This window comes from Perna viridis, chromosome 6 (assembly GCF_037379345.1).
Source record: "Perna viridis isolate PV_CMFRI_1.1 ecotype Kerala chromosome 6, ASM3737934v1, whole genome shotgun sequence".
Lineage (NCBI taxonomy): Eukaryota > Metazoa > Mollusca > Bivalvia > Mytilida > Mytilidae > Perna > Perna viridis.
In genome coordinates, this window is record NC_142450.1 from 39,573,624 (window position 1) to 39,597,247 (window position 23,624).

At 33.4% G+C, this 23,624-nt stretch overlaps 1 protein-coding gene across 6 annotated transcripts in view; it reads left to right on the forward strand.

Moving 5' to 3' along the window:
• LOC148614918 (uncharacterized) overlaps positions 1-20,540 on the forward strand; it is a 28,343-nt gene extending 7,803 nt beyond the window's left edge. For 4 of the 6 annotated variants that reach the window (XM_088589436.1, XM_088589438.1, XM_088589437.1 and 1 more), the window contains 7 exons: positions 1,635-1,750; positions 2,634-2,700; positions 3,417-3,530; positions 3,985-4,084; positions 9,773-9,861; positions 18,872-18,982; positions 20,112-20,540. In XM_088589436.1, the coding sequence (XP_088445562.1) occupies positions 1,635-1,750; positions 2,634-2,700; positions 3,417-3,530; positions 3,985-4,084; positions 9,773-9,861; positions 18,872-18,982; positions 20,112-20,285 (771 nt within the window). In that variant the 3' untranslated portion in view covers positions 20,286-20,540. Of the gene's footprint in view, positions 1-1,634; positions 1,751-2,633; positions 2,701-3,416; positions 3,531-3,984; positions 4,085-9,772; positions 9,862-18,871; positions 19,061-20,111 lie in introns of all 6 variants that reach the window. The other 2 variants (XR_015923796.1, XR_015923797.1) reach the window with 2 other exon arrangements.
• Positions 20,541-23,624: the final 3,084 nt, after the last annotated feature.

A 23,624-nucleotide genomic window follows, 5' to 3' on the forward strand; every position in this document is an offset into this window, starting at 1 on the left:
AGTATTCAGCATGATGAGATCTATCTGTGGTCAAATTTTGGTGAAAATCTGTTGAACCATTTTGGAGTTATTGCCCTTTTTGGAAAATTTGCTGTTTTTGGTGTTGTTACTTTCAAAAATTTTGTCTTCAGAAAATACTAATACAGAATTCAATAAAAGTTTATATTCTTATTTTTTAGAGTATCCTGTACAAAATGATTGTTTGGATTTTTGATTGGTTAAAAAATATGGCCATCCTTACTAAAAGTATAACATAGGGGTCAGACAGTAGTTTTTTGCATATATCTCCAAAACCTTTAGTTTGAGCTAATATCTTTAAGTTGCTGAAATGATCCTTATTATAATGCCTACAAAAGTCTCTAAGGGATCAAAGTTGTCAGACAACTCCATGTATATTGCCCTTGAGAGGAGAAAAATGACAGGGTTTTTTTTTTACAGTGTTCAACTAATACATTTATATTGAAAAGTATGATAGATAGAATGAAACTTTGAATTGCTGAAAAGATTCTTATTATAAGGCCTACAAAAGTCTCCAAGGATCAAAGTTGTCAGATGACTCCATGTAAGAGTTATTGCCCTTGAGTGGCAAAAAATTATGTCTTAGCAGTTTTAAGCCAATATCTTGAAAACTGTAATAAATAGAAAGAAACTTTCAAATGATGAAGTGGTCCTTATCATAAGTTCTTCCAAAGTCTTCATGGAGTCAGAATTGTTGGACAACGGTCTCACTAACCACTTCTAAGGTTTCCATTACTTTACATGTTAAAAAAGTAATTTTCAAAGTTTCACTGAATTCCCAGGACAGATGCCATCTTAAAGTTGCATACCGTTGCAAAGCTTGGAAAATAAGGCTTCCAAAATCATTCTGCTAATGGTACGATGATTGTAGAAATTCTTCACAAAATTTACTTGAATAAATAATACTGAAAATCCACATTTTTACCTGTTCTGCTAACTGACAGCATGGATCCAAATTACTCACACATGTAAACAATACTCATACACTTTTGTAGTTAATTACATATATGATTTTAAAGTACACATTCTCAGCTTAATTTTGACTATTTTTAATCTTAATACACACAAATAATGCACTTACAATGCACATGTCTAGGTTCAGTGTGTTTTTGGTACTATGTAGTGGGGTGGCCATTTGACCCGGAAGTGGTTAGTGAGACCAACTCCTTGTTAGAGTTATTGCCCTTGAAAGGCAAAAATTTAACATGGTGAGCGATTCAGGTTCCTCTTGTAAGGATTTTCATAGTTTGGTAAAAAAAAAGTGTGAGCAATACTATTTGTTGAGTCTCTAAAATTCTAATATTCGCTTCATTTTGTAGGGCTGTGTTCACAAGGATATTTGTCTTTTAATTCCTACTCTATGTAATTTTTTTTTTATTGAGACCAAGTAGTCTTAATTATTTTTTTTTTATTCTTAGCCCTTGAACTTAAAAAAAGTAAACACCTATGAAATAAGAACCTTCATGGCTTAAAACTCTCCATTTCAATGGTTTATATGTACAGTATATATGTTGCATATAGTTTAAAAAAATCTGTAGAACAGTTTGGGAACTGCTTTCCCAGAAGTTTTATTTAAAGTTAAGGAAAGATAACTCAAATGTTCCTATTTATTTCAGATAAAATCAGCTTTTAGTTCATCAAGAGAATTTTTCCTAGAACCAGTAGAAGAAAAATCTAAATTTTCAAGATGTTTGAACTATAACTTTGGTTGGGTTGGAGTTGAAGGAGAAAAGTAAGTCATATTTCGTCATACTTGTACTATAAAATATAATTCTTTTAACATGAGTAGAATTCTGACTACAACAGAATGTATAACATAATTTTATTTTAAACACTGTATGTTGTTTATTAATTTAACAAGATGCAATTACATGAAAAGTCAAAATTTAAGATGTTAAATTACTGCATACAAAGTAAGTGGGTTTGTAGGAACCAATCAGGCGCGTAGCTGAGGCCAAATTGAAGTGAAGAGCATCATTTATGCCTCCCCTGGATGTATTTCATCTCAAAAAAAAAAAAAAAAAAAATTGGCAAAATTAAGTGCAGGCAAAAGCTTTTTTGCCTAACGGCAGCTACGCGCCTGCCAATCCATATATCTTGTCCATATAACTCTTCAGAATTGTTCAATAGATTTTGATGGAACTTGATATCTGAATCATGTGAAGATGTGCATGAATTAAGACAGATCCCTAAAAAAGGTGTATGGATTGAAAGATAAATAGTCAAGATTAAATGTTTACATATTATAATATTATATCATTTGTGTGTTCAGTCATAATTGAACTTATAGTCTGTAGAGGTAAGCCATTTAATTTACATGATGCAAGGTGAACCCATCTTAAAGGACCATTTCAAATTTTAAAGTTTGCTATAATATGTTCCATGTAAGTACAGTATTCTTATGCTGTGTAACAAATTTTACCATGGACACTTTAAATAACTGGTAGACTTTATATAAAACCATATAAGTCTGTCCCCTAATTTTCTATTTGATATTGTTGGAGCATTTAGAGAAAAGCTTTGAATTTTAAATATATATTTTATTGGTTTATCTTACATCAATAGCATGCATGCTCATCTCTAATTTTTAAAATTTTAACTTACATGTAACTTAGATTAAATCCTGAGAGGCCTGGTGATTATAAAGAATCATGGAATGTTACTCCAGAGGACCATCCTGTGGTAGGTGTTATTTGATTTTTGTGAAACATTTAAAATTCTATTTTTTATTTCATGCTATTTTAACTTGTTCTCAAGAAAAACAAGATAATGATAATAGCAAAAACAAACTATTGAACTTACCTGATCAAGCAGCACCTTGCAAAGCATTTTATTAAAATAAGAATTATTAAAAATGGAAAGACTATGTGATAACTGATTTGGAGTGGTCATTCAGAGATTTTATGAGCAAATTGAGTCTACAAATGACATCTTTTCTTTTCAGTTTCAAAGATAATTAATTGTCCAAATAAAAGCCTGAAAATAATTATATATTAGGCTCTTGTCCAGAAATTTGAAAAAAATAGCTGTTTTATTATAGATTATTACCAGATTTTGCTTGCAATAAGATGGTGCCACTGAGGGAACAGAACATGCTTACCCTTCCGTAACACCTGATGCCACTACCGTCTTTTTTTTTTGTGGGAGTCCATATTGCTAGTGGTTTAGTTTTTTGTGTGACTTTTTGTTTTCCTTATCTTAAGTTTTTATTTGTATTATGCTGCTTTGTGTATGTAGATTGTCTCTGTTTTATGTGTTCACATTTAGGCCATGCTTTTGGGATTTTTAAGTATTTGAATCATCCCACTGCTGATGCTTCAGTATTTTTTTTTTGCTGATATGCAGATGAAAATGATTGTCTAGATCTGTTTTGTATTGTTTCACACCTGTATTTTCAGAAATGGCCATCCAAACCTGACTCTTTTGAATTGTCAATCAAACAGTTATTTGATCAATGCACTGATCTTTCCAAAAGAATATTTGATGTAATGTCGGTTGGTCTAAACTTGGAGGTAAGGGAAATAACTCATTAACAAAAATAATCTTGGTATCTTGTTTAAGATATGAGCGAAAAAAAGCAGTCAGGGGGTATAATAAGAAATCTTAATAATTTTGTAATTAGAGTGAAATTTTATTTATATTTTATGATCTACCGGTGAGCAACAAATCAAAGTCATGCAGTACCATACTAATTTTTGTTAATAATTCTAATCATACTACCTGGGTTTTTTTTCAAAGTAAAGGATAAAAATTTAATTCTGTTAAAATAACTGACTCCCAATGCTGTTAGCTGTTGTTATTTGTCAAAAAAGTGATACACAACATACTGAAGGTGATAAATAGTTCATGTTTAAATTGCTTCATACCATTTTTTTTACCAATATATACTGGTAATTGTACATGTAACAAATTTAGTCTATAATTCATGTGGTGTAGATTCTTCCATCTCTTATTATGATGTAACAGGATAAGAAGTTCCTCCAAAGCTGTCATAGGTTGATTGGTTCATCAAACAACAAGACAACTGTGCGATCATTGTTTTACCCTGCTCTTCCAAAGGACTTTGGTAAGGTCAATTCAAATGTTTTGTGTAACAGGTCTACTTATCATGCTTTTTTGACCACAAAATGTGATGATTGTAAAACTTAAAGATTTACTTTCAGTTTTGAATCAGAGTCAACTTTTTCATTTAGGTATAAATAAAAAAAATCATTGTTTTAAAAGACCGTCCATAAGGAAACCAGTCAGGTCCTATGATATGGGGGTCACAAGGTTAATTTTATCCCACCAAATTTTTGTTTCAACTTAATGTTAAATTCATAATGATGAGAGAAAAATCAGATCTTTCTGTATCAGTTTCTGGATGACCCAAAATACATGTTTAAAATTCCCAAACAAATCAAATAATTATGAACAAATCAAAGATTTATTTCCCCTTTTTAGCTCACCTTGCCAAAGGAAAGTGAGCTGTTGCCGTCACTTTGTGTTAGTTGTGGTTGTCTTCTGTTGTTATTAATTTTTCAAAACTCTTCTCCTCTGACACTACTTGACCAGTTGGAACATGGTATGAATGTTCCTTGGGGTATCTTGCATAGAATGATATGGGGATTTACTGAAAATAGAACATAGGGTCAGTCAGTAGTTTTTCACATATACTCTTCAAAACCATTAGGTGTAGCAAAATTTTGACAGGGTAAAGGTGTTCAGCATGATGAGCTTTATCTGTGGTAAAGTTTTCATTGTAATCTGTTTGGTCTCACTAACCACTTCTAACGTTTCCATTACTTTACATGTTAAAAAAGTAATTTTCAAAGTTTCACTGTGAATTCCCAGGATAAATGACATCTTAAAGTTGCATACCATTGCAAAGCTTGGAAAATAAGGCTTCCAAAATCATTCTGCTAATGGTACGATGATTGTAGAAATTCAGTGTAAATGATACTGAAAATCTGACAGCATGGAGGCAAATTACTCACACATGTAAACAATATTCATACACTTTTGTAGTTAATTACATATATGATTTTAAAGTACACCTTTTCGGTCTTATTTTGACTACTTTTAATCAAAATACACACAAATAATGCACTTACAATGCATATGTCTAGGTTCAGTGTTTATGGTAGTACATAGGGGGAAGTGGTTAGTGAGACCTTTAGCAATGTTGGAGTTATTGCCCTTTTTAGACGTTTATTTGCTATTTTTTAATGCTGTTTCTTTCCAAAATCTTCTTGTCTGACACTGCTTGATCAATTGGAACCAAACTTAGTATGAATGTTCCTTGGGGTATCCTGCGTAGAACTGATGTGGGGATTTTTGACCTGTTGAAAAACATGGCAACTGTTACTAAAAATAGAACGTAGGGGTCAGACAGTAGTTATTAGCATGTTATATCTCCAAAACTGTTAGGTTTAGCCAAATTCTTTCAATTTCTGAAATGATCTTTATTATTAGGCCTACAAAAGTCCCTAGGGATGAAAGTTGTCAGGCAATTCCTTGTAAGAGTTTTTGCCCTAAAAAAGATGAAAATATTTTGAAAACAAAATTTTGCATGTGCCTCCCACTTTCCCAGTCTTCTATGGACACTCTCTTAAACAATACTTGTTTTTCACTTCAACCTGTCAAACCTATTAACTCAGTAGAACACTAGTATCATTATTTTGTATTCTTTAATTTACCAGTTCATTGTTATAATCTGTATTTCTATGATAAAGCAGGGATAACAAAGGGTCAGTATCTGTAAGAATTAGGCAGTGGGTGATGCATGGAATCTAAAAATCAACCATGTTGAAAGCTTAATTTGACCATTTAGTATCACCAGAAGCATGGAAAACTGACAGGATTTTCCATAGCATTTTGATAGATTAAGTTATAATTTCATTGAAATCTGCTGAAAATGAACATTTTAATGGCAGATAACTCTGTCAGAAACCTTGTTTTTTCTAAAATTCCATCGAAAAATTTCTGAAACAAGTCCAGTGGTGCTGAGTTCAAATAGTGGTCTTTTCAAATAAAGATATGCATCTTTGAGAGAAATTATTTTGTCAGATTGGTGGGTTTTTTACATGCATGTTCCTGATTTTTTTCACATTTTGCCTGATTCTTACAGAAACTTACACTTAATAGTACATGTATGTCAAAGCACATCCAGCACTAATATGATTCAATTAAATATTGCACAATAGAAGTGTGATCCAAAATAGCATATATAGATAACTGTATTCAAGACATTGAAAAAAGAAATGTGTTCCGTTTTCTACAATGTTTATACACATTTGTAAAGTCTTGCAGTAGCAAGGATAATGATCTGTAAGGCAAGCCATTGTGGAATTTATTCCCCATTTATTGATATTAATGATCTGTAAGGCAAGCCGTTGTGGAATTTATTCCCCATTTATTGATATTAATGATCTGTAAGGCAAGCCGTTGTGGAATTTATTCCCCATTTATTGATATTAATGATCTGTAAGGCAAGCCGTTGTGGAATTTATTCCCCATTTATTGATATTAATGATCTGTAAGGCAAGCCGTTGTGGAATTTATTCCCCATTTATTGATATTAATGAATAGTTAATAACATGTTAATAGATATTTATCAACATGTGCATAAATGATTTATTGATATCAATAAATAGGTGAATTAGTAACATGTTGATGTATCATTTATTGATATTAATAATTAACCGTTAATATCAATAATTCATTTATTGATATTGATAAATAGGTAATAAATTCCACAACGGCTTGCCATAGATTTGCCAATTACTGTATTTTTAATTTAATTTCTGGTCATTGGTTAAAACAGGATTTTTTATGGACAAACTGGCTCTCTTGGTTTCATTTTTATAACGGAAGTCAAGAAAAACTACCTAAAAAATTTCTTTTTTGAGTACTCAAAAATTTTAGAATTGAGATTTTTTTTTAGAAAATTATCCAGTTTGTACACTTTTTAGCATTCAAGACCATAGTAATTAGATTTGGCAAACTTATGTAGGGGAAAACATACTTATCTATAAAAGTTTACCATGAACTACTAGTATTCCAAATTTAGAAATATTTTATTTACTTTAAAGCTGCATCAGCTGTCATTTTCGTAAATTTTTGTTTCTGTTGAAATATACCTTGACTTTGAATTATTCTACTAAATTGTACTTTTCCTGTATAAATTCATTTGATATCCACAAATAAAATGCATTAAATACATGAAATGGGTATCTATATATTTATTGTCTTGCAAGACAAAAAATTGACCTAGATAAGAGTCACCTCTTTAATAACAAATATGATTGCAAAGCGAAAGTGGTTATTCAGCAGTGAGGAAGACCAATGGACTCAAGCAGTAAAAGAAAAAGTTCGAATTTAACGCAAGGATCCTTTTGAAATTTACCTATTGTGACATAATATGGCTGAAATATGGTCATTATTTATTTGAAAACTAATCAAGAAGTAGATGAAATGAAATGAAAACAAGACACGTGCTTACCTGTGTATCCCTTATTGTTATTTTTTTTACAAAGTATTTTTAACGCAGGTGAATGTCCTGTCGACGATCCTTGGAAGTAATGGCAAAAAATATAGATCAGAGCTATCGATCTTCTTTGATTTAAAAAAACATTGTTTTCGCAATATTCTGTAGGTATTATGGACATTTATTGCTTCAGTTGCATTACTGCTAACTTATTTCATTGAATCAGCAAAATTCAGTTGAATCAAAACTGAACAAATTTGGCAGCTAATGCAGCTTTAAAGAAAAACAGGGTATACATTATTATATAAATAACATAGAGTTAAGAGGGTGATAGAGCAGTTTGTTACCGTGAGAAAATTGTTGTCACCCTGAGGTGTAGCTGAGAGTGACAATGTATTTTCAAGAGGTAACAAACTCTCTATCACCCTCAAAGCTATGTGTTATTTATTTTATTATACTGAATATTTCATTGTCATTGTTTTTCAAAGTAAGTCCTAACAGTCAGTTTTGTATGTTTCTCTTTAGTCTTTATTTTCTTCATTAAAATTGTCTTATTTTCTTTCAAGTTTGCATTCATTTGAAACTGTAAATGTAAACTGTTTATCACATCCCTTATTGGAACCTTTATTCAATGTGTCGGTAGGCGACCTTTTTCTCACAAACTCAAATGTCAATTAGATTTTTTTTGGCTCACCTGGGTGGAGGTGGGGATTTTTGATTTGTCAAAAAACATGGCCGCCATTACTAAAAATACAGTCGAACTGCGATGTGTCAAACTCAGAAGAGTCAAAGTCTCGGATAACTTGAATTAATTTCAAAGTCCCAGCAAAACTCACCTTACTCCAATACAATTTTATCATGGATGACTCGAATTCGGATGAATCGAACATTTTTGCCTGATCTCTTCGACTTCAACTTAATGAAGTTCGACTGTAGAACATTGGGGTCAGACAGTAGTTTGCACATATATCTCCAAACACTTTTGATTGCTGAAATTATCCTTATTATAAGGCCTTCAGAAGTCCTCAGGGATCTAAGTTGTCTGGCAACTCCTTGTAAGAGTTATTGCCCTTGAAAGATGAAAATTGACGTTTTCTTGTATATAGTTTTTTAATCCAAATGTTACCATAGGTCTTTACAGAATTAACAACAACAACTAAATCAAACATACAAACAAATACAGAAAAAGGTCAAGAATGCAGTGAATGGACATTTAACAACAATGACATAAATTCTCATTTTAACACTTTCTTTTCCAATTCCAATCTCAGTCACTTTTTAATTTGACAATACAATTAGAAATGTTTAGGTACAGAATAGTAGTGAATTTGGCATCTTAAGTAAAGAAAAATAAACACATCTATTAATTAATGTTATATTAACCTTGTACGTATTGATTCTCCACCAAGCACAAAACTGACTAATATTGAACTGGTACCTATTTTATACCAGAACCAGTTTAGTTTTTCATGAGAGGGTAATATACAAAAAACTATCACCCTCTGAGCCATGTGAGAGAGAGAGAGAGAGAGAGAGAGAGAAAATCAAGCAGTGCTGCAAAGCATTCATTGTCCAAAATTGTTTGTCTTACTATAGAGTTACTGCCCTTTGAGCAAATAAATCAAACTTCATAAATTTGGCAAATGGATTATTAGTTATGTATAGGAGAGTTTGCCAATCTCATTAGTGATGTCATATTCACTAATTTGCATATCATTAAGTGTCAAATTGGTTGACAAATGAACAAATGAATAAATAATTGAAAAGTTCATGATTAGAGTCCCAATTTTCAAAACTTCATAACTTTGTTATTTTATATCCAATTTTGGTTCTGTGAAATGTTTCATTTAGATAAAATAATTCATATTTTGTTTGTGAATCTATAAATCTTTTACTTGAAAAATAAATTTGTAATGATATTTATTTGTAAACCTCTATTTTCATATAAATTTATAATTCAAATCTCATGCACATTAAGTCTAATTACTGAATATTTAATTAAAAATGGATAAAAAAAATTTTATTTGCGATTTTGGGAACCAAAAGAATTTTTCAATTATTTAAAAAAAATGAAAAAGTTATCATGATTTCAAGTTGATGCCCCATGCCACTCAATGGATTTTTTGCCAACCAAAACCAAATCACAGATAAGTGATGACATCATGAAGAACTCTCCTATATCTTTCAGTTTTTAAAACTAGATAATGTGCATTTATTTTAGTCTTACTTTGTTTATTCTTTCAGTTTTAGAATTTTGAAATATGATATAAATGTTCATGATTGTAGATGCTAAAGAAGGTCAAGTTCGTTGTGGAGAACATTCTGATTATGGGACACTTACACTGCTGTTTCAGGACCAAATTGGAGGGTTGGAGGTAAGATGGGACACTTTTTCTTCTGATTCAGGACCTAGTTGATGGGTTGGAGGTAAGATTGGACACTTTAACTGCTGTTTTAGCATCAAGTTAATTGGTGGTTTAAGGTAAAATAAGACACTCATACTGCTATTTTAACATCAAGTTAATTGGTTGGAGGTTAGATGGGACACTCACACTACTATTTAAACTTTACATTGAATGGATGGAGGTAAGGAGGGACATCCACATCAAGCTGGTGGGTTTTAGGTAAAATAGGACACTGACACTGCTGTTTCAGGATCAAAATGGTTGATTATATGTAAGATGTTACACTCACATTGCTGTTTTTGAATCAAGTTTGTTGATTGGATTTGAGATGTTGAACTTCACATTGCTGTTTTGGAATCCAATTGGTTGATTGAATGTGAGATGTTACACTCACATTGCTGTTTTGGGATCAAATTGGTTGGTTAGAACTGACATGTTACACTCACACTCCTATTTCAGGATCAAGTTAATTGGTTATTTAGAGGTAAAATGTGACACTCACTTGGCTGTTTTGGAATTAAGTTGGTTGGTTGGTTTGAGATTGCACTTTACACTCACCTGCTGCTTTAGCATTAAGCTGGATGGTTGTAGGTAAGATGGGGCACTCCCTCAGCTGTTTCATCATCAGGTTGGTTGGTTGGAGGTAGGATTGGACACTCCCTTAGCTGTTTCAAGATCAAGTTGGTTGGTTGGAGGTTAAATGGGACACTCAAACTTCTGTTCCAGGATCCAGTTGGTTTGTTGGAGGTAAGATGGGGCACACACACTGTTGTTTCAACATCAAAATAGTGGATTGGAAGTATGATGTGACACACAAACTGCTGTTTCAGGATCAAGTTGATTGGTTGGAGGTAAGATTGGACACTCACAGTGCTGTTGCAGGGTCAATTTTTGTTGGAGGTAAGATATGAGATACTCACACTGTTGTTTCAGCATCAAGTTGGTGGGTTTTAGGTAAGATGGGTCACTCACTTAGCTGTTTCAGGATCAAGTTGGTTTGTTTATGGTGAGATGGGACAGTCAAACTGCTGTTTAAGGATCAATTTAGTTGGTTGGAGGTCAGATAGGACACTTACACTGCTGTTTCAGGATTACGTTGGGGGATTGGAGGTAAAATATGACATCCATACTACTATTTTGGAATCAAGTTGGTGGTTTGAAGGTTAGATGTAACATACACACTGCTGTTTTGGAATCATGTTGGTGGTTTGAAAGTTAGATGAAAAATACTGGTACATACTGCTGTTTTGGAACCAGGATGGTGGTTTGAAGGTTAGATGGAACATCTACACTGCTGTTTTGGAATCAAGTTGGTGGTTTGAAGGTTAGATGATACATACACATAGCTGTTTTGGAATCAAGTTGGTGATTTGAATGTTAGATGAAACATACACACTTCTGTTGGAGATAATGTGACATCCACACTGCTGTTTATGCATTAGGTTGGTTGGTTATAGGAAAGAACTCTTTCATTGTATGAAAAATCATCAACTCGTAGTCATTTCATATAAGTCAGATAAGTCAAATACAAGGTCAGTTAAGAAATGCTATTCAAGTATGATATGTGTATCAAGTTCTTCTATTCATGATGTTTCTGTGGTTTTCTATGTCAGTATGTGGGAAGAAGTAAGTATGAAGTTTCTTCATATCAAGGGCTGTAGAAGGAGTTGTATAAGGAGCAATATGCAGTGCAATGCTTAGAAAGGGAAATGTTATACTGTAATCCCATTATCTAACCATTTACCGGTATGTGTGTACTTTTTTTTTTCAGCTTCTACATATTTAGGATAATGTGGTGTATGACATGTCGTGTTTCCACTTCTGTCTTTTGAGACATTTTTTTGAAGTACCATTCTGTGTAAGAATCAGGCAATGGGTGGCACATTAAAACAAGAGGCTTCTTGGAGCCTGGATCGCTCACCTGGTTCAAATTTGCCTTTCAAGGACAATAAATTGAACAAGAAATTGTCCAACTAATATGACTCAAGAAGACTTTGGTAGGACTTATCATAAGGATCATTTCAGCAATTGAAAGTTTCTTTCTGTCCATCATAGTTTTCAAGATATTGGTTGAGAGCAGTAAAAAAAAACGTCATTTTTCCCCTTTCAAGAGCAATAACTCTTACAAGGAGTCATCTGACAACTTTTTTCACTGAAAACTTTGTAGTCCAAATAAAGATCATTTCAGTTATTGAAAGAATTTGGCTAAACGTGACAGTTTTGGAGATGTATGCCAAAAACTACTGTCTAACCCCTGTCTTCTATTTTTAGTAAAGGAAGCCATGTTTTTCGACAAATAAAAAATTTCCACATCAGTTCAATGCAGGAAACACTAATGAACATTCATACCAAGTTTGGTTTCAATTGTTCCAGTAGTGTCAGAGAAGAAGATTTTTGAAGGAAACAACATTAAAATAGCAAAAAAATATGAAAGAGGGCAATAACTCCAACATGGCTTAATGGGTTAAAACGAAAATACTGCAGACAGATCTCATCATGCAGAACACTTTTACCCAATGTCAGAATTTAGCTTAACCTAACTGTTTTGGAGTAATATGCGAAAAACTACTCTGACCCCAGTATTCTATTTTTAGTAACAACAGCCATGTTTTTCGACGGATCAATAATCCCAATATCTGTTGTATGCAAGATACCCCAAGGAACATTCATACCAAGTTTGGTTCCAATTGGTCAAGTAGTGTCTGAGGAGAAAAATTTTGAAAAATTGTTAACGACGACGACGGACGCCCAGTCGTGGCAATAGCTCACATGGCCTTTGACATGGTGAGCTAAAGAGGGGATCAAGCACTTGTGCTTAAAGGAGACATGACACAAAAAAATCATTTTTTAAACGTTTATATTTATAAAAAATATAGTATGTTTAGATACGAGTATAACAAACGTTTTTTTTTAGCGCTAAATAAAGTTACATCACTATGACATAATTAATATGCATAAATGACAACCGGAAGTATCACCCACTTACCACATATCGAATTGCTACGACATTGGTTCTCAATCTCCTTTTGGTTGCATTGAAAATGTATAAAAAAATAAATCTTCAAAAATAGCTTGTATATATAATGCAGAGTGGTCCAATGATCTGTGTATGAGTCCAATAATCGTGTTTAGAAAGTGAAAAGACTTCTCGTTTTCTCGTTTCCTGTCAGCTTTTCATTTTCATTAGGCATACATCCCTGCGTGGAGAAAACACAACTACTTTGCACACTATTTATAGGACTTCAACAGGAGGGTGCAAATAAATATTAACACTCTGTGTATCGTTCTTTCTTTGCCTGGGTATATCAATTAACAAGCCGGGTAGACTTAATTATAGCCAATTCAAGAGAAAGCGTGTGCGGCACGACGTTCGGCGCCTCGTGAGGCGGTGAACCCTCGTGACGCAGGTGTATGACTTCGATAATTGAAATATAATTGCATTTCTTTTGTCTTTCGAATTTTGAAATAAAACAATTCACATGGAGAATTTGATACAATACACAATTTATGATAGGCGACCCTAGGTGTGTTTAAGGGAGCTTTTCTGGTACGAACAATACTTTTTATAGGTCACTTAAAATATTTAATTTTAGCAAAAAAGATTTAGAACACGAGGAAGCTTTAGCAGGAAATCTTTATGGGTTCTCAAATAAAATTATCAAAAACCAGTAAAACGTAAACATGTTAGTATTATCCTATAGCTGTACTTTCAGGGTACTGGTACACTTATCCTATAGCTGTACTTACAGGGTACTGGTACACTTATCCCATAGCTGTACTTACGGGATACCGGTACACTTAAACTATAGCTGTACTTACGGGATACCGGTACACTTAAACTATAGCTGTACTTGTGGGATATCGGTACACTTAAACTATAACTGTACTTGTGGGATACCGGTACACTTATCCGGAGTAACGTTCCGTAAAAAGGGATGAAATCAGTGTTTTCATAGAAGATCGAGATCGGAACAGTTTAAATCTAAGAATGAGAATTTAATTTACTTAATGTAAAAAGTTCAGTAGAACATGACAGAACGTAATAATATTTTTAATCTTCGAAAGAGAAGTGGTGTCCATGCCCGTAGCCAGAAATGGTCAAAAAGAGGCGGTGTATTTGTGCAATATCCTACAATCTAGCCATTTCCTGGCACTGTTTTTGTATTTGAGAAACTCCTGTTTTTTAACCATTTTTTTTTAAAGACAGACATAATTTTCCATTTCCTTTACATCTGTATACTTTTACTTCAAAGTTTTAAGCAAATCAACATAGCAAAAAAGTCAAAATTTTCAAATGTGTAAGGCATTAATGATATACTATCAAACATGGATTAAAAAAAACCAATAATACAACAATATAAATTTTTGTAACATAATTTATTATTCAAAATGTAATGCAGATGAGTAAATACAGTATATTTGATTCCAACACCATCTTCAAAGCTTATGAATTAGGGATTACTTGAGATTTCCTTTAATGTGTATAAAATGTGTTAGAATTAGAGAATTGTCTGTTCACCATAAACTAATATGATTTAAAAATCTGGTGAGGGGAGTTTAAATAATTTTACTTCAATATTTTAAGGCGTGATGGGGTTAAAACTCCATACACTTGCTTTTTTACAAGCTTAAAAGTGAACCTCAACTATAACAAACCATAATCATGTTAAACTAAAATTTTACTGTTATAATATAAGCAATCTATACAAGAAAAATGTTTTGGGTACATTGAGATACATAAATAGTTTTCCATTATCACTGAAAATGGTCAATTCTCATTTTAAAGTTTAAACAGTATTCTATAATAACCCCTAATATAGTTCTTTAATGCAAAAGTTACTTAATTACCCTTTTTTAACATATACAGACAAATGAGAGTAATACTAATGAAAGCTATGAAAAAATCACTGACATATGTACCTTCAAATGTATTATGTAATGCTTGTGTGTTTCAGTATGCTATGTACTCATAGCTTACATATTTAACTTTATTTTTGATTAAAAGCTTTAAAGAACCTATAAAATATATGTTATAATTATTCTACACTGGTCTTAGTGATATTGTTTGCCTTAAATTACTACCGAATAAGGCTTTTTCCCCTGGAGGTAGTTCCCAATTTGATATTAAAGTACTCATGTACTGAATCAATTTATATCATTCTTTTGAATTTTTACGCCGCAAATAACAGTCAAATTGCAAAAATTGGGCGTGATGAAAGGAAATACGGACCGAATTCAAATGTATCTAAACATTAGCTTATTGTTGTAAATGGTTAATATAGAACTCTTTGATTAATTCTTAAATTCGCCATTCAGATTACGAAGGTCATTACTAGAAACACACACCAAATCTATATTGCATCGTAGCAGTGCGCCAGTTTATGTGATATTCAGGTTTGATGTTGGTTTACATGGAACACTTAAATGAATGAACATAACACTCCGACATACTGGGTAATTGAACAACAAACTACTGTTTTGGCTTTTTCCAGTTTCTAAATTTTCAAAACAAAATTCAATTAATCGACCTCCAGGTCGAAACTGTCTGACAAATTATTCAAACTTCAGCCGCCACAATCATTGAAATAATTAATCTCTTTTGATACATGCCCCACTCAACTAGCTACATTACTCAGTTGAAAAGCTTTAGAGCTCAGGTGCAACAAGTTACCGCATAGACACCTATGTGTCATTTAAAGTGCTTAGTGTCTTAGGCGCCTAGTCCAAGACACACGCTAGGACATTTGGCAGTGGTCACTTTTCATGTCTACGGGGTCTCCGAAGCAAAGTTGCTAAAAACAAAAAATGATGGCGAATTTTTCTGGCACTCTTATAGAAATCTGCTATTATACATGTTTCCATATTGGTGAAGTTTGAATGAGTTTAAAGCGGTGGATTTTTTTATATGTCAAGATGGGTCTGTTGAAATGCACTACGAAATTAATTGTGTCCTCGTACCTTCGGCAATCTATCAGAAATCGTAATGTATTGTATAAAAGAAAATCAATGCCGGACGAAATCCGCACCGGGAATAATCGCTATTAGGTTACAGACCACCAATTCAACCAATGAGCATTTGGAACGTACGCAAAAATAGTCCTACGCAGAAATTACCCCTGTTCCTCATAGTGCTGTGAAAAAAGTTCTCATCTTATTTTAAAAATTTAAACAGTTTCTGAAAGGAAAAACATTTCTGTACATTTTATAGGTGCATTTTGCTTCTTGTGATGTGAAGCCTAATCTCCATAATGATTTTTAAATATACCCCTATCTTGTGAAAACACTGGGATTTCCCATGCTATTTATAGACCCTTCACTTCCGGTGACCAGTACTGCACTGCAAGTCTGCTAACCCCACATGCCATTCTGAGGATTGTGAGCTGACATATGTAGAATCATGCTGATATATAGTCATCTGCAGGTTAAAGTTAAGGTAAAGTCCAGAGAAGCCATTGAATATTGTGAAATTAGCATAGAAGCCTATGGGAAGTGGAATTAGTGGTTTTTAGCCTTAAGCTGAAGCCATGGCAAAATGAAAAGTTTCTTGAAATAGCTTTAAACTACTTGAAGATCTTGTTAACTTTGCCATGAGAGGAATACACTACAAAAATCCTTCAAAATATGCATTTTTTTAAGTTATAGGTCCAAATTATGGAAAATTGGTCTTTTTGGCTGATTTTTATGTCCTATCTTGTAAAAAGTGTAGAAAATTTAGTAAAAATATCAAATATTAAACTTTGAGGGCTATATTTACCTAAATATGGTAGTAATAAGCACTTGAAATCAAGTTTTGTGTAGATTTGAGCAAAAATTAGGTTAGAAATGAGGAAAAACTCACTTTCATTACTGCGGTTAAGGCCATATAAGCATTCCCCTATGGCAACATGGAAAATCCATTATTGAGCACTTTTTTTGCTTTAGGTGCCCTTTACTGGTCATGTTTTAATGTGAAAACACTGTATTTACAAATTTAAAGCCAAATATATCACCTCTTGTGAAAATTTAAAGATTTAGGATTTTTGACATGTGATCAAGAAAAAGGGGGAGGCATGTCAGAAATAAATTTTTAAAAATAGACCAATTTCTCAGAAAATGATTACTTTTAAAACTATTTCTTCATTAATATTGTTAAAAAACAAGTTGTGATTGATATTTTTTATTTGAAAAGTCAGAAAAAGTTCTTTGCAAATATTTAATGCATTTCAGTATGGTAGAATATTTTCACTTTTTTGCTCGCACAACTTGGTTACCCTATATTTAAAAATAAAATATTTAAAAAAGTGCTTGTCACATTTCACTGAAACTTTGCAAATGCATTCAGTATGTGTGTAGGAAGATACCTGTATAGTAATTTATTTTTTCTAAGACAAAAAGTGACTCTTTAGGTTACAGACCACCAATTCAACCAATGAGCATTTGGAACGTACGCAAAAATAGTCCTACGCAGAAATTACCCCTGTTCCTCATAGTGCTGTGAAAAAAGTTCTCATCTTATTTTAAAAATTTAAACAGTTTCTGAAAGGAAAAACATTTCTGTACATTTTATAGGTGCATTTTGCTTCTTGTGATGTGAAGCCTAATCTCCATAATGATTTTTAAATATACCCCTATCTTGTGAAAACACTGGGATTTCCCATGCTATTTATAGACCCTTCACTTCCGGTGACCAGTACTGCACTGCAAGTCTGCTAACCCCACATGCCATTCTGAGGATTGTGAGCTGACATATGTAGAATCATGCTGATATATAGTCATCTGCAGGTTAAAGTTAAGGTAAAGTCCAGAGAAGCCATTGAATATTGTGAAATTAGCATAGAAGCCTATGGGAAGTGGAATTAGTGGTTTTTAGCCTATTACTAAATCATTTTACCGATATGACCGAGCCTGGTTAACACACTATCTGACATGAACTTCAATAAAACGTGGGCAGTGAGTAACAGTTCAAACACTAATGGATCAACTCAATTAAAATCTTGACTTCAATAGTCGGACTTCAATCTGAATTGCGAGTTTAATTGTGCTTATTGGTCTTCAAAGGGGGGTGTTCGTTCGGACCCCCTGCCTACGGGCATGGTGTCGTCTCCCTGTGGATTCTAGTCTTCACGCATGTACTGGTTAAACATTTCTGTTATTGTTTATCATTATCTTCTCGAAGTTGTTTACATTGATACAACTGTAAGTATATATTTGCTAGCAAACCAAAACTTTCAACATTTTCACTCTCATTTGTAGAAGTCATGTAAAAAGTGCAGAAGCACCACGCATTTCAACCACTCGATCTATGACTTGAGAACCAATGACGTATCTCGGTCACGTGACCACATGGCTAATTAAAATTCGTACGGCTTGGGTCATCGTCGATTTTGAATTGATTTATCTTCAATTAAACGCCGTAAGTGACTACAAGGGGCGTTTTTCCGACGCAGTCGGTATAATTTCACTTTTTACCCTTTGACCTTGAGGACGCTTTTCTATGGAAACGGAAGTCACCTGATCGCAATTCTGTTTCCCGATCGGCCAAATACTGCTAACTTAGTGGCGTTCCGAAAAATGTATCGAAAAATTGAAATTGCGTTCGAAAAATTGTATCGAAATTTTGAAATTACGTGCAATGTGTTATTTTCTTGAAAGAAATGTAGAAACTTAGAAGTAAAAAGAACAAAATTTTACTGCGTCGGCTATCTTTTTTTAAAGATTGTAGTTTTTATATTTTTATATTAGGTGTAATAAATCAAATAAACCAAAAAATTGAAAAAAAATTGTGTCATGTTTCCTGTAACAAGACATTACAAAAACCTTGCATTTTCTCTATTTATTATTTAAAGTATTTTTGTTAATGATTATTATGTTATTGTTATGTTGTCATGGTTGTTCAAATTTAATTTGAAGTAATTGGTGATTTCTGTTATTATTATACAATCAATTGTTTTGGCTTTTAATAAATATTAGCGATTTAGAAGTTTAATATGTTGTGAAATAGGTGAAGAACACTGATGGTCAGTACATACCAGCGCCACCTATACCTGGTACCATTGTGGTAAACATTGGAGATCTCATGCAGAGATGGACAGCAGACAGACTGAAAGCCACGGTAAACTGTCATTAATAACTAAACAAATACAGTGTCATTGACGTGAGAGTGAAGGGAAACCAGTAATGTGTGAAATAGGTAACAATTCAATCCTGCTTGAAAACAGACAATAACAGGCCTTTAATAAATGATGGGAAAATATCTAAAACCCCGATTCAGAATTCGACTTGGCCCATTAAAAACAAACATTGGTAGTAATCAGGGGAATCAAGATTTTCGCGGAAATCAATAGAATGTAACACAGGACAAAGACAAGACGGGGAAAACAGACATACACAACAAAGAACATTAAGTAACCAAAATAATATGTACATAACAACAAAAGTTAATGAGCGACTCAGACTCCACTAAAAACTTGGACTAGAGACAATGTATACTGGTAGGGTAAGCGTCCTCTGCTTTTCTAGAAACAACCACCCAGATGCTCATAAAAATCAAGTCAGGGTAGACGGAGGAGGAAAGGAAAATATTACATGCTGAACAAATATACTCTCATGGTGCGGAAAAATGAACATCACTTTTAAATCACACAAATGCTTGGTTTTGTTTTTACCTGTTCAGTCTTTTGGGAGTTCAGAGGAGCAACAGCTGTCAGTTTATAAACTATATTTTTTATACCCAACTTGCAAAGTGATAAGAGTATCTGTCCATTCTTCCATCCGCCCTTCTTTCAGTTACACAGGGACGGATCTCTTATCCGTTATTTCTCCTACACCACTGAATGAAATTGATTGAAACTTTCACAGAATCTTTATTATAGGTTCCCATCACGAACCTCCTATTATAGATTTTAATTAGAATAAATTGGGGTGTTTTACATAGCAAACCGTGGACTTGGGGGAATTCATCTCTTGTGTGGTACTCCTCCTATACCACTGAATGGAATTGAATAATACTTCTCTTTTTATCCAAATCAATATGGACGGCAAAAAGTGCGTGCAATCAAATGGTGGAATGGGGGTACATGTATCAAGTGAGGGCTAGCATTGCTCACAGATTTTCTAATTTTAGACAGGTGTTTTGGCTATACAAGGTTTGGTTAAACAAGCATCCCTATGGAATTCCTTAACATAGGATCTATGTAATATTTGTAAGACAATAACAATGGTTTATTTTGACTTTTACGCAGAAACACAGAGTGATGTTACCAACGAAGTCGATCCAGAACATGGATAGACAGAGTGTTGTGTTCTTTGTCCATCCTGATGATAATGTTATGATTGAATGTCTGGACAAATCAAATAAATATCAACCCATAAGTAGCCTGGACTACCTCAATGATCGATATAGTGTAACGTATTAACAAATCAAATAAATATCAATCCATTGGTAGCATTAGTGTAACTTACGGGAAAAATGTAAACCCTTTAGTAGCCTGGGCTACCTCGATGAATGAAATTATTGACCATTAAGAATTTCATTTTTACCAATGTGTACCTAGTACAATAGCATTTTTGATGGTCAAGACAAGATTGTATCACAGTGATCCAAGAACTACAAGTATGTTGTACTTTCTATCAAGAACTTTTATATCAAATAAAAAAACCTGGTCATATGATTTTGTTGCATTGACTGTTGTTTTTTATATGTATTGTAAACCTTCATGAAAACGAAAAACCTATTTATTACCAAAATGAATTCCTTAGTGTCATACAGAGCAGATGGTAATTTGGTACTGAGGTACTTTTGCTGATGTGTGTGTGTGTGAGAGAGAGAGAGAGAGAGAGAGAGAGAGAGAGAGAGAGAGAGAGAGAGAGAGTCGATGGAAGTTTATTGGCCTTTAAAAGATGATGGAAATTTCCAAAACTCCTGATTCTGCATTAGACTGGCCCATAAAAAACAACCATACTTGTTCAGTGTAATCAAGGGAATTAAGATTCTAGCGAAAATCAAAAGAATGTATACCAGGGATAAAGACAAGACAGGGAAAACAGACATACACAACAAAGAACATTAAGTAACCAATATAATATGTACGTAGCAACAAAAGTAAATGAGCAACTGAAACTACACCAAAAACTGGGACCAGCGACAATGAATACTGGTAGGGTAAGCGTCATCTGCTTCTCTAGAAATACCCGTCGAGTTGCTCATAAAAGATCAAGTCTAGGGTAGACATAAGAGGGAAGGAAAATATTACATGTTGAACAAATCGACTCTCATGGTTCAGACAAATGAACATCACCTTTAAATCACACAAATGTTTGGGTTCGAAGGCCAGGTGAGCTATTGCCATCACTTGGCGTCCGTCGTCGTCGTTAATTTTTCAAAACTCTTCTCCTCTGACATTACTTGACCAATTGAATCCAAACTTGGTATGAATGTTCCATGGGGTATCCTGCATAGAACTGATCTGGGGATTTTTGATCCGTCGAAAAACATGACCGCTGTTACTAAAAAGAGAACATAGGGGTGAGACAGTAGTTTCTCGCATATATCTCCAAAACCGTTAGATTTAGCTAAATTCTGACATAGGGTAAAAGTGTTCAGCATGATGAGATCTGTCTGGTCAAATTTTCGTTCTAATCGGTTAAGCCATGTTGGAGTTATTTCCCCTTTTCAACATTTTTTCTATTTGTTATTTCTTTGAAAAATCTTCTCCTCTGACATTATTTGACCAATTGGAATCTAAGTTGGTATGAATGTTCCTTTGGGTATCCTGCATAGAACTGGTGGGGGAATATTTGATCCGTAGAAAAACATGGCCGGTGTTACTAAAAATATAACAGGGTTCAGAGAGTAGTTTTTGGCATATATCTTCAAAACCGTTAGGTGTAGCCAAATTCTTTCAATAGCTGAAATGATCATTATTATTAGGACTACAAAAGTCTTCAGTGATGAAAGTTGTCAGAGGACTCCTTTAAGAGTTATTGCCCTTGAAAGAAAAAATTTTTTTTTTTTTTTTTACAGTTTTCAGCCAATATCTTGAAAACTATAATAGATAGAAACTTTCAATCACTGAAATGATCCCTATGGTAAGTCCTACCAAAGTCTTCTTGAGTCATATTAGTTGGACAACGTCTTGCTAAGTTTATTGCCCTTGAAAGGCAAAATTCAACCAGGTGCGCGATTCAGGCTCCTGGGAGCCTATTGTTTACCTGTTCAGTATTTTGGGATATGTAATACTCAAGTTCAAAAGAGCCCTAGCTTTCAGTATATTAATGTTATACCTAACTTGCATAGTGGGGGTGTATAGTGATAAGGATATCTGTCCATTCGTTCATCTGTCCTTCTTTCAGTTATACGGAGGATCTTTTATCCGTTATTTTTCCTACATCACTGATTGAAATTGATTGAAACCTTCACAGAATCTTTATTACATGTTCCCATCATGAACCTCCTATTTTTAATTTTTTTTTATATTAGAATCATTTGAGGTGCTTTATATAGCAAACCGTGGACTTGGGGGAATTCATTTTTCGTCTGGTACTCCTATACCACTGAATGGAATTGAATAATACTTTCTCCTATATTAGTTTGACCCAAATCAATATGGACGGCAAAAAGCGTATGTTATCAAGTGAGGGCTAGCATTGCTCACAGACTTTCTGATTTTAGGTGTTTTGGCTATACAAGGTTTGGTTAAAGAAGCATCCCTATGAAATCCCTTAACATAGGATCTATGTAATATTTGTAAGACAATAACAATGGTTTATTTTGACTTTTACGCAGAAACGCAGAGTGATGTTACCAACGAAGTCGATCCAGAACATGGATAGACAGAGTGTTGTGTTCTTTGTCCATTCTGATGATAATGTTATGATTGAATGTCTGGACAAATCAAATAAATATCAACCCATAAATAGCCTGGACTACCTCAATCAATGAAATTTACCGATCATCAAAGGATTTCATTTGTACATTTGGCTACCAAGGGAAACAGTCACATACAACAAAGAACATAAAATAACCAAAATTATACGTACAAAACAAAAAAGTAAATGAGAAACTTAAACTCTACTAAAACTAGGATCATGGACCATGTGTACCGGTAGGCGTCCTCTGTTTTTTTTTAATCTCGCAGAGTTGCTCATAAAAAAGTGAAGTCAGGTAGATAAAAGAGGGAGGGACATATTGAACAAATTGGTTCTTATGGTGCAAGAAATGAACATCACCTTAAAATCGCACAAGAATAACAAATGCTTTGGGTTTTTGATCTTGATAAACGATTTAGTGTATTGTATTAACAAATCAAATAAATATCAACCCATTGGTAGGAATAGTGTAACGTACGGAAGTATCAAAAATATCAACCCATTAGTAGCCTGGGCTACCTCAATCAATGAAATAAACTGACCATTTAAGGATTTAATTTTTAACAAATGTGCACCTAGTATAACAAACGTTTCGAAGGTCAAGACAAGATTGTTGTTCAATAAAATCTGTAGTGTCATACAAAGCAAATTATAATTTTGTACTTACTAACTATTCTACGGGTTGTTAAACTATCACTTTGAATGTATCTTTTAGAATATATGATGAACATGTCAGAATTTCAAATCCATTAATATTATAGCTAGGGGTATTTTTGGAAATTATTGTTGTTTCTCTTAACGTTCATCTAAGACCAAAGCCTAAAACAACATTGTCTTTGTCTGCAAAACGTATTACATCCAATTTTTATTATCAGAGGTAGACGTAG